Genomic DNA, 13,853 nt, shown 5'->3' on the forward strand with positions numbered 1-13,853 from the left:
ATTATTTCAGGTTTCCAAAATTTATGATTTTTTTCACAATTTCTAATTTTTTTTTCTCACTGAACCCTGTCCCTGTCCCTCCGCGTTCCTCTTTTTCATTTTTGCTGTGGTGGCCATCTTGCTAAGTTTAAATTTGTTTACTGAAGAGACGCAGACACTTTTTTCTAGTAGATTCTATGTTCTTTCTCTCCTGCGTCTAGGTTCTCTCATCAACTGTTTTTTTGTTTTTGCCGCGATTTCTCAGTTTTTACTTGAATAAAATGTGAAAAAAGCTTTTTTTAAATTGATGGATACAAATTGTAATCATGAATTTGACATTAATATTGACAAAACCGATCCACCGAAATCCCAGATAAACTCAAACTGTTATTGTTTCTGAAAGTAAATGCTCCGGCTCAATGTAGGTGGCAAGGAATTTGTCACTTCTAAAGCGACTCTAACAAAGTTCGATGGATACTTCAAGAACTTACCAGAAATTCAGCAAGTGGTAGATGTTTTGAAAGTATATATATTTTATTAAAAGTCGCTTTTTTCAGAACCCGACTTCTCCAATTTTCGTCGACCGCTCCCCGAAACACTTTGAAACCATTCTGAATTTTATGAGAGATGGTGATGTGGATCTTCCCCAAGAATACCTCAATCAGTTGCTCCGCGAGGCCAGATTTTACGGATTGGTGAAATTAGTGAGAGATTGTGAGCAAGCAATTGCAAGATTGGATGTAGGCTCAGGCAGGCCAAGTGAGAGAGCGGATCCGTTGTCAGATATCATTTGCAACTGTAGATCTACTTCAAATGTAATTTTTTTTTGTTCAAAGTTGAACCAATAATTAAAAAATATAATTCAGAATGTTGCTCCAGCCGTCGTGAATTCTGAAATAAAGCCTCCAAATAAAGAGAATGACCTATCAATTGCCTCAGTGCCGGAGTACGATGCTAACCAAAACATTGTCAAAAATAGCGAGAAGATGATGTTGGAAATCGGTAAGCTTTAAAAACTTTATTTTATTATAGCAATTCATAATTTCGATTTCAGAAAAAATCCCGTCACCCCCAAAAGATGCCAAAATCGAAAATTACGACGATTATTTGAAACTGGTGTTCTCCAATATCATCGATGCAGCTCGGGATAAAATCTCCAATTGGGATTTTAAAAAAGCCGGCGAGGCACTTCAATTTGCACACCGAGGCATCAGAGGGACCCTCTCGTTTCTGACTGATTCTAGAAGACTTTGTGGCGTGGCAGCTTCATCGTTTGCCGAATTGCGTAAATTATGGACGTGGGTGTCCAGAGTCTTTGTTCCTGTTAGAATATAATACAAACTTCTTTTAAAAATTAAAACCTCTATTTCTCCATTTCTTCCCTAATCTCACACCAATCAACCTTTTCCCCTGCTTTACTCATTCCTATGGGATAATGTTTTCTTCACTGCCCTTCTTCCGACATCGATTTCTACTCATTTAAAAGTTCAAATTATATTTGCTTTAAAGGTGATGTAGTATAATTTGTTTTATTGCTTTATTAGATTGTCTGAAAACACCGAATTTTATAATGAAACTTCTTGAAAATTTCTCGAGATAAAGTTATGGTGGCTCAAAAAATTATCTGAAAATTTGAAATTTGAAATTTGACGACTTGTCAATGTCACAGCGACTGGAAACTAATTTTTATGTAGTCACCGTCGAATTTTGGGTAAACAAGTTAAATATCTTGGGGTTTCAACTCGATTTAGGCACTTTAAAAAAAGATTTGAAAACTCAAGATATTTAACTTGTAAAACCAAATTAGACGGTGACTTCAAAAAAAAAAGAAGTTTCATGCGGATGCAACATTGACAAGTCGGTCAAATTTCAAATTTTAACCACCTTTAGGTCATTTTTTGAACCGCCATAACTTTTTTTGAGAAGTTTTCAAGAAGTTTTATTAAGAAATTCGGAGTTTTCAGACAATTTTAAGTCTAATAAGGCAATGAAAAAATTCGACTACACCACCTTTAATGCCATTTTCAGCCTGAGCTGCTAGTAGATATGACCCGCGATGTGTCGCCTGCTAGTAGATTCTTATAAATACGATGTCCTCTTTTTTTCAGTTTGAGTTATTTGTGTGGAATAAAATATTCAATGCAATATTTTGAGCAGTTCAGAGAAAACAGAATTGTGCAAAAAGGTTTAAGAAATGACAAAATGTTCCAGACTGTAATAGCAACAATCAATCGTATACAAAACTTTCGGAAAATTAAAAAAATGAGCAGCCGACGAAATCAAGGAACACCAAGAACTAGATTATCTTATGGTATCTGCTGGCAGCGGCAAAAAATTGCTTCGACGCTTGACCCATTTTTCGGTTCAAGTTTGCACAAGAATATTCTAGAAGCTTGTGATTGATGAAATAAGAATTTTTTTACGTGGTGAAATATTTTTTAAATTATTTCCAAAGCCTGGAAAAAGTATAAAAAAAAGTAAAACCAATTGATTTAAAAACGTGAAATATCTAGAGCTTGAATTTCCATTTCAAAAAACTTGTATCACAAGTTGGCGAAACTTGGGCAAAAGTTGGATTCAGATTGTACCAAAGTTTGACCCAAGTTTTACCCAACTCTTGCCAAACTTTGGCTCAAACTTTTCTTGTTTCTTTTCAAACTTGGGCAGAAATGAAATTGGGCATTAAACAAGGTTTCGGGTATGATAAAAAGTACGGTCTGATATTGTCACAAGCCGCGTAATGGGTCTCGCTATTTTTTTCTGCGTCTTTTCATCAAAGATGTTCTCTCGCTGATCCTTTTCCAGATTTGGTTGCTATGCGACACTGCTCAAAAACCAGAACTCTAAGTTTTTTTTTCTGCTTATGTCGACGTGTTCTAACAGAGTTTAACCCTTTAACCAAAGAGACTCAAACACTTTTTCGAAAAAGTTTCACTCTCATATCTCTCACAGCTGCTTTATAATTCTTTCTCGTGTTGTTGACACTGGTCTATCGCTCAATATATCCCTCAACAATTTAGTTTGAACGCGCATTTGATTGTTTCCAATTCGTTTGAAAATTGACCAATAAGCCTATATTCACATTTTCCAAACTTATTCGATCTAGAATTTATATGGGAAACAATATTATTAAATTGAACGTGGGTGGAAAGGAGTTCTCCACTACTGAAGCGACTCTCACTAAGTTCGAGGGATATTTCAAGCAGAAATTAAAGACTCGTGGAAAGGTAGGATTTGTAGATTTGCGACAATGTTTTTAGAACAAAAAATTGTATTTAGATTTGGCAAACTACTCTATTCATTGACCGCTCCCCAACACATTTTGAGATAATATTAAATTTCATGAGAGATGGGAAGGTGGATCTTCCAGAAACTCTTAAAGAACTGATGCCAATATTCCGGGAGACGGAGTACTATACGTTGGCCAGTTTAGTTGAACAATGTGGAGGAGCAATTGCAAGTTTGGGTGGTGGCCCGGAATTTGATAAGTTTCGAGGAATTATTCCAACTGTGAGTCGTGTAATTTTTTTAAGATTTTGCTTTAAATTGTGGTTTAGGAAGCTGTTGTTTCAATCAATAACAGTGACGTTGACAATAATCAAGTAGAAGTTGGAAGTGAGTTTTTTTTTCAAAATTTTCAATAAAAGCCATTGAGGTACTCATTTTCTGATGCCACTTTTCAGACTACTACGTGAATTATATCAGAGCGGCAACATATGATAGATTTATGAAATGGAAAAACTCCTCAAAGACGGAGCAATATGCTGAGCAGGAAGATACCCCTTCGACAATGTTTTGGAAAATTGTTTTAATACTATGTATTTACATTTTATGTGAATATTTAGTGCAAAAATTTAGACCACAAAAATCTCGGCAACAAAAATTATTTATTTAAAAAAGTAGATCGTCTCTGCTTTTTAACAAATTTTTTTTAATATCAATAGAAAATTCAAAAAAAATTCAAAACCGAAAAAACAATTACAAAATAAAAAAACCGACCTTTTCGAAAAAAAAAACATAAGAAATCAGTAAAAAGTATCATTTACTCCTTCCCTGATGTATCTCTTTTTCACATTTTTACATGTATCTTCATATTCCCGTTGGTTTTTTTACTGTGCTCCCCCTCATCTTTTGATCTCAATCCTAAATTATATTCTTAATGTTAATTCAATTTTTATTGTACTGTATATTTTATTTTCTTCGTCTATGAGCTCAAAGGGAGGCACATTCATGCAAAGTGGTGTCGCCGGGCGGTCCGAATTTTTTGACCGCACGGCGACACTACTTTGTATGAATGTGCCTCTCTTTGAGCTCATAGACGAAGAAAATAAAATATAGAGTACATTTTGTTGTTATTATTTTCAACACTTTTCAGCTGCTTTTCAGACACAAAAACTGTAAGCGTTCAATTTTGACAATTTTGATCCACGAAATATGAGTTTTCACTGTTTTGGCCCGGGAGCTATCGGCTGCTACTATGTAGCTTAGCCTATGAGGTGTCGGCTGCTGGCTATTTTGACCCGTGAGTTGCCGGCTGCTCGTAGTTAGACCAGTAAATTGTCGTTTTCTTGTGGCTATGCTACGCGTAATGTATTTAGGTTGCAAGATGTTATAGCCCGTGGCGTGTCGACCAATATTTTTTCTCTAGTCTTGGAGGACTGCGTGTTCGGAGAAATTTGCTCGAAATTTTCACACTTTTTTTGATTCTGATAATATTTTCCCATACATACGTCAAAATTCATCACTTCTACAAATTTTGGAGTTCGTCTCAACTCCCGGACTTAAATAATACATTTTGTGCTGCAGTTATGGGTGAGAAGGATTCGCGTTTCGTAGGTATTCTGAATTAGTTTGAGTCAAAAATTGTGCTCAGAGAGCTCCACTTAAACTCTTGGAAAATAAAATTTTCTGTAAAGTTTCAAGGCATTTATTAGCTACATCTGGGATGCAGATTCAAAATTGTCATGATTGTTTGAAGAATGGCAATGTGGTTGTTAAATTGATTGTATGCCTAATAACTTTTTGTAAATGGACACCAAACCAATATTTTCTATAGTTCGATGATAAAAGTGTGTTTGATAAGCTATAAAATCTGGAATATGAATTTTCGAAAACTTTTCATTGTTATTTACTCAACGGTTCATATAAAAGTCAAAAGTTTGCACAAAATATTTCTCTCCTAACAAATTCAAAAATGAGTGAAGCAGTTAAATTGGACGTTGGTGGGACTATATTCAAAACTTCGAAGTCTACGTTGACAAAGTTCGATGGATTTTTTAGAACAATGTTGGGGAGCGGTATTGGGGTATGGTTTTTAAATGTATTGTTTTCCAAAAAATTGCATTTTTTCAGCTGAATGTTGACGAATCCGGCTGTATTTTTATTGATCGTTCCCCAAAACACTTTGACCTGATATTGAACTTCATGAGGGATGGTTGTTTGGCACTTCCCAAAAATGAAAGAGATCTGACAGAACTGATGGCAGAAGCTCAATACTATTTGTTGGATGGACTGATAGACCGACTGGCGTCAAGCAATTGGTCAGTCGAGTCAGACGAAAAAACTATCAATGTTGCAAAGAGACTTCCAATTCTTGAAAATAACTCACAATTTCTTCAAGTTCTGTGCAATCAAGAGAAGGTAGGCTTATTGAAGTAAATTTTGAGAATGGGAGTATGAATGTGATAGTCTGAACATTAAGTTTGTGTGCTTTTCTGAGAGAAATTTCAGTTGTATTATGTTTCAGCCAATTCTATTAATCGTTGTTATGGCGTCCAGAGATCATTTTTTTCCTAATATGTCAATTCCTGATGGCTTCAATGCATATAAATTTGTAGAGAAATATTCACATCAATTTCATATCTACTTCAGTGAGTAAAACTTCTTTTTTGAAATTACATATCTTTTATGTGCATTTTTCAGTGTCAACTTTTGTGGCACAATTTCTTACAATTAGAGTTAAAAGAAATAATAAAATAGTTTATTTGAAGAGGGCTGCATATGTCTCGAGTGGTCAGCAAGAATAATTCCAAAAGTTAAACCTCGATGCAATACAAAAGCTCCCACTTTTGAAGGACAAATGAAACGTTTGAATTATTCGGATAGGTTAGAAAAGTATATCGAGGCGTATAGCACATATCTGGAGATGCACAAGCATGACTAATTTCAATTTTTCAATGTAGCTTCTAAAATAAAACAACTTTTCAAAAATCACATTCCTTGTATTTGCAATTTTTCATTATTATTTTAATTTCGTTTTTTTTTAAAGTTTTTCTCATTTTCGAAACTGATAAATTATTTTGATTCTTACAAGAGTTTTTATCGTAAAACTGAAATGCTCACAGCCCTCAATATTTTTTTGCAAATCGTGAATGTGGCAGCCTTTTAAAGCCCCTAACTGTTCACAAAACCGATTGGGCTTTAGGTATGGTAAAAATACAGTCTAGAACTGTCTCAAGCCACATCATGGGGCTTTCAATTTTTCTCTCCATTTTTTCATTAAACATGCGCTCTCACTGATGCTACTCCAGATTTGGTTGCTAGGCAACATGGCTAAATCTGAAAACAAAGCTCTTTCAGTATATGTCCACGTGTCCTTAACTGAGTTTATCCTTTTTACCAACGAGACTCAGACACTTTTTCGAAAATGTTTCACGGCCTCCTCTCTCACACCTGTTTTATAATCTCTATCCAAGTCGATATTGACACAGGTCGACTGCGTTCACATCTGCCAAAAATTTTGTTCGAATATTTTTAACTGTTTTGAATTCATTTATGACTTACGCAAAATTCATGTATTTGAAATTTTCAGACTCCTGTAAGCATGAGTTTATTTTTTGACAAAGTGATCAGGCTAAATATTGGTGGCAAAAGGTTTGACACCCATAAGTCTACTCTCATGAAATTTGATGGATACTTTAAGAAATTTCTGCAGACTCCTGGATCTGTATGGTTTTAAGTGCTATTGACACATTTGACATTGACAAATTCAGAGTTTGGTTGATCCGATTTTCGTCGACCGCTCTCCGACATATTTTGATATCGTTTTGAACTTTATGAGAAAAGGCCGTGCAGATCTCCCAGAAACTCTGATAGACCTGAAGATGTTGCTGGATGAAGCCGAATATTATGAGCTGACAGAACTATGTGATGATTGTAAACGAGAAATTTCAATATTGGATATAGGAATAGAATCCGAACCGTTTCATGAAATTATCCCTGTAAGTTATAAACATGCGCGACCTAACCACTGCTGATCTAAATGTATTGTTCAGGAAGTTTCGGTCGTCGCGAGAAACAACAACAATGCTATTCCCAACAACGTGGTGGAAGTTGGAAGTTAGTTTTTATTATTATTTAAATGCTCCATGATGTACAGAAGGGTAAATCTGACTGAAATACTGAAAAAAGTGTTGCTTTCAAAATTGAAATTTTCTCATGATTTTCGTTAAACGTATGTAGGTATGAAGTTGAAGTCTTCTTAAGCTCTTTTTCAGGTCCAATTTGTGCAAAACTGTGACACTAAACTGTTATGAAAAACCATGCAAAATGCCAATTTTCAGCCTTGTCTGGTGTTGCACAAAAAATCAAAGAAAATGTCCGCTCTTCACTGGTCAATTTGAAGTTACTCTTCGACTCGCAAGAACCACCTGAATTCGATCATCAAAAGTGTTTCATGCTAATAGTAATTATGATTTTACTCGTTTTATTAATTCTATTAATTTCATTCATAGTATCATTCATCTTATTCATCTTACAAATTTTATTCACTGAGTATTGTATTTTTGTGAAACACTTAGATACCCTGCTGTTAACTTGTAAGCTGCCTTACAATGTTAGATTTTACAATTCCTCACAAACCTCCAACAATTTCACACCCCCTATAATTCTATAATTCTTACCATTCCCACTCCCCAATTGTTTCTCATAACTCTTTCCCCCAACCTCTGTTCTTGTTACAGGTTCAATTTGTTTTAGCATTATCTATGTTAAAAGTTTCCTTGTTTTGCCTGCGAGGTGTCATGTTTTTCTTACGGGAAAAAAAGCACAATGGTACAAAAACGTCATGTTTATCATTTTTATTCCACAGATCAGTTTGAACTTTTCTTCTTACAAATCTTTGTTGAATAAATGTTTTTAACTAATTGCATTACAGTCTAAGAGAAGAAAAACGCAGCCGACTTTGTTTGCCTTGCCTACGTCTTGCTTACGTCTCCGGATTTTGGCTTTTTGGATTTTGCCACTTTGAAGTCTACTTTGCAAAAATTCAAAAGAAATCTGAAAGAACTGCCTGAAATTCAAGGAGAGGTGAAGATTTTCAGCGTTACACCACATTAACTACATAACAATTGAGTTTAGAGTTTGCCTACGTCTCCAATTTTCCTACCAGGCCAACTGAAAGAGTAGGCCTGCTTATTGAGCTAGCAGAATACGGTAAGAGTACTGTATCGAATCTGCCAATCCGTGTATCAAAGGGCCTTTGTTTTTTCTTTGAGTCTACGCCATCACCAAAACTCTCCCGGAACTTCAGATTTGGTTGCTATGCGACAAGGTTCAATCTACAAACAAAGCTCAATAGTTTTTTGTTTATGTCGACGTGTTCCCAACTGAGTTTATCATTTTTAGAAGAGACTCAGACACTTTTTTGCAATGGTTGGGCCGCCTCATTCCTCATGTTATAATATCTCCCCAAGTCGGTGTTTTTATGTCGATAATTTTCACATTTACTTTTTTAAAAAGCTGTTTCAATTTTACACAGAATTTGCTCAATTGCACATCTACATTCAATTTTTTCAGAGCACCTTGAACTTGAGTTTGCTTTGAAAAATATGTTCGAACACAAATTGTCAATTTGAATGTGGATGGCAAGGAGTCTGCCACGTTGAAGACCACCTTGCAAAAATTCGAAGGAAATCTGAAAGAACTGCCTGAAATTCAAGGAGAGGTGAGCATTTTCAGGGTTAAATCACATTAATTACATAACTAATAAGTTTAGAGTTCGCCTACGTCTCCAATTTTCATCGATCGTCCCTACAAACACTTTGGGACCATTCTCAACTTTTTGAGAGATGGAGACGTGATTCTTCCCAATTCTATGGAGAGCCTCAAAGAACTTCCCCGAGAAGCTATCATTTATGAATTGACAGGGTTGATTGGAAAATGCCAAGAGGCGATTGCAAGATTGGGTGGAGAGCCAACAACAGTGTCTCTGTCTAAAATCGAGCAAAATGTGGGTGGTTTGTGGACGCTACAATTCATAGTATAAACAAATTTCAGGCAACACCACCAACTATTGGAGATCCTGTAACAAGTTCATCAGGCGACACAGATTCACCTCAGATCCTTGAACAGCCTGACAACAACGAGATTCAAAAAAGCTGGATACGCGAACGAATATTGAACATAGTTAATTCTAGTGAGTGATTTGTACTGACTACGTACGAAACCCGGTTTCCCAGCCAAATTTTTAAAACAATGTGTCAGTAATGTAGGAGAAGGCATATAGGCAGGCAGGCATGACGTAAAAAGTAGGCGTGCAAATTTCTTTTTTTCAGCTCACTGGTTGATTTCGCAATGCCGAGAGTTTCTCGATGCGGCGGAAGATGCACTCCTCTTTGTGGAAGGAAACATTGAGGTGATATCTTCAACCATTGGCAATATCATCCGACTCCTTCAGTCAGCTAGGCAGTTTCGCATCTTTTATAGACTTTTTGGGATGTTTTTCACATTTTAATTTTCTTTGACACAACCAGCCTTAAATAATTCCTACTGCCTCCCTTTGTGCCTATATTTCTTTCAACCAAAAATTTCAAAAACCAAAAAAAAAAACAAAAAATTTCAAAACCAACAAAAAAAACCAGAAAATACAAAATTAACAAATAATTTCAAAAACAACAAAAAAACCAAAAAATTAAAAAAAAAACAAAATTTGGAACATTTGGAAAACCGATAAAAAACCAGAAACCATCATATTTCAACAGTATACGTTTCACTTCACTCATTACTTTTTTTGTATTCTGATAATCTGATCTTCCTTATCCTATGACCCCCCCCCCGTTACTATTGTCCAAACTGTTTCCAAATTTCTTGTACCATGTATTTTATTCTCACCCTCTATGAGCTCAAAGGGAGGCACATTCGTGCAAAGTGGTCTCGCCGCGCGGCCGTTTTTTTTTTGGCCGCGCGGCGAGACCACTTCGCATAAATGTGCCTCCCTTTGAGCTCATAGAGGGGGAAAATAAAGTATACAGTATATTTTGTTGTTTTTTCAAACACTTTTCAGGTGATTTTCAGAGACAAGAACTGTAAGCGTTGGCAGCCAGTACAATGTCGGTTGCTCAATGTTTTGGCCCGTGAGCTGTCGGTGGCTAGTAGCTTTATTCGTAATGTGTCGGATTCTGGTTGTGATGACACGTGTGATGTCCGCTACTTTGAGCAAAAAATTTATATTGCATTAAAGTCTTATCAGCAGTTAAAACGTGGGAAAAGTGTGAATCACAAGGTCTGCTCATTGAGCTACAAAGCGTAGGGGAGCTGGAATTAAATTGGAAATTTTATTAGAAAAAAATCATCTATAGTGATGAACAATCTCCCCACTGTTGGTGACATCAATCTCAAAATTGATAATTTCTTCTCTGCAAAATAAAAGTTTTCATCAGGAAGTTGGCGGAAGTTTTTTTTTGAACTAACTTCACATCCTGCAACAAAAACTTAGGAATTCGTTTCAATTTCCGGATTTGTAGAACTCCATTTGTGCTGCAATTATGAGAGATGTGGATTTGTATTTCGAAGGCATTCTAAAAGAAATTGATTCAAAAATTTTGCTCCGATTGCTCTACTCACGGGGTGTCAGACTTTCCCATAACTGTATGATCTACAATAAATGCGGGAGAGCGTGCTGACGTCACTCTTTTCTGGGCGAAAAAATTCCGCATTTTTTGTAGATCATACCGTTATGGAACAGTCTGACACCACGTGTCTACTCACACTCAGCCATTCATCCCAAGTGTCCTCGCTCGTAAGATTGTAGAATCGAGTTTCCTTTTCGTTCCGTGTGGATCCTTCGTAGGCGAGAAGGTCGTCTGGGGTCCTAGAAATTTAGATATTAACCTGACCGCGGCGCGACCGCAACGGAAGAAAACAATTTGAACTCAACCGTAAGGCTATCAATTTAGGTGTTAAATTGTTGGAAAGCTCATGAAAATCTCAAAAATGGCATTATGAACGTTAGCTATAGGTGTTAAACACTTTTTTTTTTACCGCTACGCGACCGCATCGCTCCTCCAAAAAACTGAATTTTTCCCGAACTTGGGGCAGTATAGGAACCAAAATGCTAAAAATTTTCTGGAATGTTGGATGGACTTACAAAGAATCCTTCTCCCACATCGAGGAATGGCTATACCAAACCGCATAGCTCCGACATCTCAAATTCACAAGTGCTGTGAACTTAATGGAGTACGTGAAACTTGCAGACAGAATTAAGAATAATACAAATTTGCTGAAAATGAAGTTTAGCATTGAGGCTGTTTACCCGGAAAAAAATAAACTGGAGAAAGTGGTAGCCTTTTTAAGGGGCTCTGAAATGTAGCACACTGATAGCATTTTTATTGAGAAAAAAAACTGAAAACTGAGTGATAGAAGTCGGAAAAGTGCACTTTTCTCAAAATTAATCACCATTTCCTATCTTAAAACATGTGACCGGCTTTCCACAGGAAACTATTTTTTATGTCTGTGATAAGGATTTGGTTTCTGATTTCAAAATGAAAAGCTTAAAAAATTTTGAGATAAGAATGAATTTCCTTGCAAAAATCTACAACATTCTCAAATTTTTTACAAACTTTTCAAACTGATCTAATAAGAAATTTGGCTGAAATGTACATTTTTCATTCAAGAAATGAAAATGGAACAGTAATGTTAACTTTTTGGTCATTCTCCAGTTTTCTAAAGACTATTATAGATTTTGATCATTTTTTTCAACCGTTCCAAAAACGATGCACTTTGTCCCCAGCCAATTGACGGCGGCGGAAGCTCAACGTTTCGTTGCTCATAATAGTGCGTCACTATCCTTGCAGTCCACCCAAGAGCAGGTGAAACGTGTTCCTCTTTAAATAATCAAACATATCAACAAAATTATTTTCTATATTAACTCACTGAAATAAATATCGAACTGATCGGAATACTTCTCAATGAACGCACGCGCATCGAAATTATCTGGAAGGGACACCCTAAGCAGTATATCGGTATTATGTACGTATCCAATAATGAGCAATGGCTGAAAAACTTCAAAAATTAAAAGCAATAAAAGTACAGTCTAACTCACTTTTTGATGGTCAGCAAGAATTTGAAGCAATTTTGCATTGCTTTCAATAAACTGAAATTTTCTCCCAACTAGTTTCGGAGGTTCAACTGGCATTATTTTTGAATTGCACATCTCAATTAGCCCGTCAAGCAAATAAAATTGAGCTTCTACTAGTAGTTCCTTCAATTTCAGTTCACAATTGGGTAGAGCCACGTCACCATCTCTCATGAAATTCAGTATCAAGTCGAAATGTTTCGGGGAGCGATCAATAAAAATGCATCCAGATTCGTCGAGTTTCAGCTGAAATTTAGCAAATTCAAAAATGGACAATTTAAAAAACAAACCCCAATGTCGCATTCCAACATAGTTTTGAAGAATCCATTGAACTTTGTTAATGTAGATTTCGAAGTTTTGAATATAGTTCCGCCAACGTCTAGTTTCACAATTTCACTCATTTTTGAAAAGTTTTTGAGTGGAGAAAAGAGAAGAAGTAGAGTGAAATTTAGTTATCAGGTTTATCGAGCAGTATTTCGAAATTTTGTTTTCCTCAGAAAAGAAAAAATTTTCAAAAAATGTTCTGTTTACTTTTCCATTAATGTGATGAAAATTAAAGAAACAAACAAACACTTAAAAAGAAAACAGAGTGAAATTCTGCTATCAGTGAGTCGATTTAATTGTTCAGCCTTACCAAATTGTTGTTTTTTTCCTCAGAATTGCAAAATTGGAAGTTTAAGTTTGTTTGTACTGTATTATTTTTAAAACTCTCTATAAACTCACTTCCAGTTACAATACTCCCAATAAAATGAAAACTCAATTTATTTCAGTTAAACAATCACTTCCGTGAAATCCAAGAAGGTTTGGATATCCATGGAGGTGGGGGAGAAGATACAGAACAAGTTCGTGCGCTTTCAATAATTGGTAGCTTTTTAATATTACCCAATTCAATGAGTCCATTCAGCAAATAATATTGAGCCTCTGCCAGCAATTCTTCCAATTTTCGGGAAGTGACAGGTCACCATCTCTCATGAAATTTAAAATCCTGTTAAAATGTTTCGGGGAGCGATCGATAAAAATGCATCCGGATTCGTCAAGTTCCAGCTGAAAATTTTCAAGTTTTCAAATCAGGTAAGAAATCAATATCATGAAACCCCTGTTCCAGATTCCAGCATAGTTTTAAAAATGCTATCGAGTTTCATTAATGTATCTTTTGAAGTTTTGAAAATAGTTCCGCCAACGTCTAGTTTAACAGTTTCACTCATTTTTGAAAAGTTTTTGAGAGGAAAAAGAGAGAAAAACGGAGTGAAATTGTGTTATCAGTGAGCCGATCGATTTTGAATTATCAGTGTTGCGAAATTTTGTTTTTTTTTTTACAAAAAAATCAAAAATGTTAAGAAATAAAAAAAAACTTCTGAATTGAAAATATTGTCAAAAAATCCACAAAATGAGTTAATTATCTCTTTCTCTGCTTCTCCAAATACAAATATTGACCAAACTCCCCAATCATTTTTTCTAATTTTTCCAAAAAAGTTGCATCCCGAATTATCCGTCCGCCTCGATTAATTCGAAGATTGTGCGG

The 13,853-nt window shown here is 35.6% G+C and overlaps 7 protein-coding genes and 1 pseudogene across 9 annotated transcripts; 5 read left to right on the forward strand and 3 right to left on the reverse strand.

Annotated features, from left to right (window-relative positions):
- The first annotated feature begins 352 nt into the window (after window positions 1-352).
- On the forward strand, window positions 353-1,567 carry ZC239.6 (BTB domain-containing protein). The gene is made up of 4 exons (NM_062073.9): window positions 353-487; window positions 537-794; window positions 846-981; window positions 1,034-1,567. Exons 1-4 carry the CDS (start codon window positions 386-388, stop codon window positions 1,312-1,314), a joined length of 777 nt encoding a protein of 258 aa, NP_494474.2. The 5' UTR covers window positions 353-385; the 3' UTR covers window positions 1,315-1,567.
- Window positions 1,387-4,146, forward strand: ZC239.5 (BTB domain-containing protein). Its single transcript, NM_001393031.1, has 4 exons — window positions 1,387-3,206; window positions 3,259-3,489; window positions 3,537-3,594; window positions 3,663-4,146. The coding sequence occupies exons 1-4, from the start codon at window positions 3,093-3,095 to the stop codon at window positions 3,872-3,874; spliced, it is 615 nt and encodes a 204-aa protein (NP_001379686.1). The 5' UTR covers window positions 1,387-3,092; the 3' UTR covers window positions 3,875-4,146.
- Window positions 4,147-4,919: 773 nt separating this feature from the next.
- ZC239.4 (BTB domain-containing protein) lies at window positions 4,920-6,288 on the forward strand. The gene is made up of 4 exons (NM_062075.5): window positions 4,920-5,284; window positions 5,332-5,619; window positions 5,726-5,849; window positions 5,970-6,288. The coding sequence occupies exons 1-4, from the start codon at window positions 5,174-5,176 to the stop codon at window positions 6,140-6,142; spliced, it is 696 nt and encodes a 231-aa protein (NP_494476.2). The 5' UTR covers window positions 4,920-5,173; the 3' UTR covers window positions 6,143-6,288.
- A 495-nt stretch (window positions 6,289-6,783) lies between these two features.
- ZC239.3 (BTB domain-containing protein) lies at window positions 6,784-8,123 on the forward strand. The gene is made up of 4 exons (NM_001383808.2): window positions 6,784-6,925; window positions 6,972-7,199; window positions 7,254-7,317; window positions 7,542-8,123. Exons 1-4 carry the CDS (start codon window positions 6,803-6,805, stop codon window positions 7,871-7,873), a joined length of 747 nt encoding a protein of 248 aa, NP_001370450.1. The 5' UTR covers window positions 6,784-6,802; the 3' UTR covers window positions 7,874-8,123.
- A 651-nt stretch (window positions 8,124-8,774) lies between these two features.
- Window positions 8,775-9,712, forward strand: ZC239.2 (annotated as a pseudogene). The gene is made up of 4 exons: window positions 8,775-8,923; window positions 8,975-9,208; window positions 9,256-9,394; window positions 9,534-9,712. Coding segments are annotated over exons 1-4 (701 nt in total).
- A 696-nt stretch (window positions 9,713-10,408) lies between these two features.
- Window positions 10,409-11,545, reverse strand: ZC239.22 (FTH domain-containing protein). Its single transcript, NM_001267133.4, has 4 exons — window positions 11,345-11,545; window positions 10,966-11,068; window positions 10,669-10,775; window positions 10,409-10,613 (listed from the first exon to the last, which is right to left on the reverse strand). The coding sequence occupies exons 1-4, from the start codon at window positions 11,494-11,496 to the stop codon at window positions 10,547-10,549; spliced, it is 429 nt and encodes a 142-aa protein (NP_001254062.1). The 5' UTR covers window positions 11,497-11,545; the 3' UTR covers window positions 10,409-10,546.
- A 302-nt stretch (window positions 11,546-11,847) lies between these two features.
- ZC239.14 (BTB domain-containing protein) lies at window positions 11,848-12,756 on the reverse strand. Its single transcript, NM_062078.5, has 4 exons — window positions 12,622-12,756; window positions 12,299-12,577; window positions 12,130-12,250; window positions 11,848-12,080 (listed from the first exon to the last, which is right to left on the reverse strand). The coding sequence occupies exons 1-4, from the start codon at window positions 12,730-12,732 to the stop codon at window positions 11,920-11,922; spliced, it is 672 nt and encodes a 223-aa protein (NP_494479.2). The 5' UTR covers window positions 12,733-12,756; the 3' UTR covers window positions 11,848-11,919.
- A 319-nt stretch (window positions 12,757-13,075) lies between these two features.
- Window positions 13,076-13,561, reverse strand: ZC239.13 (the record flags this gene model as incomplete). Of its 2 annotated transcripts, NM_001267134.2 has the most annotated exons (2): window positions 13,076-13,375; window positions 13,426-13,561. In NM_001267134.2, the coding sequence occupies 2 exons, from the start codon at window positions 13,534-13,536 to the stop codon at window positions 13,232-13,234; spliced, it is 255 nt and encodes an 84-aa protein (NP_001254063.1). The 2 variants fall into 2 exon arrangements, with proteins under 2 accessions (NP_001254063.1, NP_001367520.1); NM_001381364.1 differs by lacking the exon at window positions 13,076-13,375 and having other exon boundaries at window positions 13,417-13,536.
- Between the last annotated feature and the right edge of the window lie 292 nt (window positions 13,562-13,853).

The sequence above is a fragment of the Caenorhabditis elegans genome, chromosome II (assembly GCF_000002985.6).
Source record: "Caenorhabditis elegans chromosome II".
Taxonomy (NCBI): domain Eukaryota; kingdom Metazoa; phylum Nematoda; class Chromadorea; order Rhabditida; family Rhabditidae; genus Caenorhabditis; species Caenorhabditis elegans.

Bases quoted from the DNA above. Each gene is read 5' to 3' on its own strand.
- ZC239.6 (NM_062073.9), top strand. From the start codon at position 386: ATGCTCCGGCTCAATGTAGGTGGCAAGGAATTTGTCACTTCTAAAGCG. The intron at 488-536 runs GTAGATGTTTTG...CGCTTTTTTCAG, and splicing joins TACCAGAAATTCAGCAAGTG to AACCCGACTTCTCCAATTTT. The intron at 795-845 runs GTAATTTTTTTT...AATATAATTCAG, and splicing joins ACTGTAGATCTACTTCAAAT to AATGTTGCTCCAGCCGTCGT.
- ZC239.5 (NM_001393031.1), top strand. From the start codon at position 3,093: ATGGGAAACAATATTATTAAATTGAACGTGGGTGGAAAGGAGTTCTCC. The intron at 3,207-3,258 runs GTAGGATTTGTA...AATTGTATTTAG, and splicing joins AATTAAAGACTCGTGGAAAG to ATTTGGCAAACTACTCTATT. The intron at 3,490-3,536 runs GTGAGTCGTGTA...ATTGTGGTTTAG, and splicing joins TTCGAGGAATTATTCCAACT to GAAGCTGTTGTTTCAATCAA.
- ZC239.4 (NM_062075.5), top strand. From the start codon at position 5,174: ATGAGTGAAGCAGTTAAATTGGACGTTGGTGGGACTATATTCAAAACT. The intron at 5,620-5,725 runs GTAGGCTTATTG...ATTATGTTTCAG, and splicing joins TTCTGTGCAATCAAGAGAAG to CCAATTCTATTAATCGTTGT. The intron at 5,850-5,969 runs GTGAGTAAAACT...GTTTATTTGAAG, and splicing joins TCAATTTCATATCTACTTCA to AGGGCTGCATATGTCTCGAG.
- ZC239.3 (NM_001383808.2), top strand. From the start codon at position 6,803: ATGAGTTTATTTTTTGACAAAGTGATCAGGCTAAATATTGGTGGCAAA. The intron at 7,200-7,253 runs GTAAGTTATAAA...TGTATTGTTCAG, and splicing joins CGTTTCATGAAATTATCCCT to GAAGTTTCGGTCGTCGCGAG. The intron at 7,318-7,541 runs GTTAGTTTTTAT...GCCAATTTTCAG, and splicing joins CAACGTGGTGGAAGTTGGAA to CCTTGTCTGGTGTTGCACAA.
- ZC239.22 (NM_001267133.4), bottom strand. From the start codon at position 11,496: ATGCTAAACTTCATTTTCAGCAAATTTGTATTATTCTTAATTCTGTCT. The intron at 11,069-11,344 runs GTAAGTCCATCC...CTAAATTTCTAG, and splicing joins ATGTGGGAGAAGGATTCTTT to GACCCCAGACGACCTTCTCG. The intron at 10,614-10,668 runs GTTAGTTCAAAA...TTTATTTTGCAG, and splicing joins TTTTTGTTGCAGGATGTGAA to AGAAGAAATTATCAATTTTG.
- ZC239.14 (NM_062078.5), bottom strand. From the start codon at position 12,732: ATGAGTGAAATTGTGAAACTAGACGTTGGCGGAACTATATTCAAAACT. The intron at 12,251-12,298 runs GTGAGTTAGACT...GAAGTTTTTCAG, and splicing joins TTCTTGCTGACCATCAAAAA to CCATTGCTCATTATTGGATA. The intron at 12,081-12,129 runs GTGAGTTAATAT...GATTATTTAAAG, and splicing joins TCAGTTCGATATTTATTTCA to AGGAACACGTTTCACCTGCT.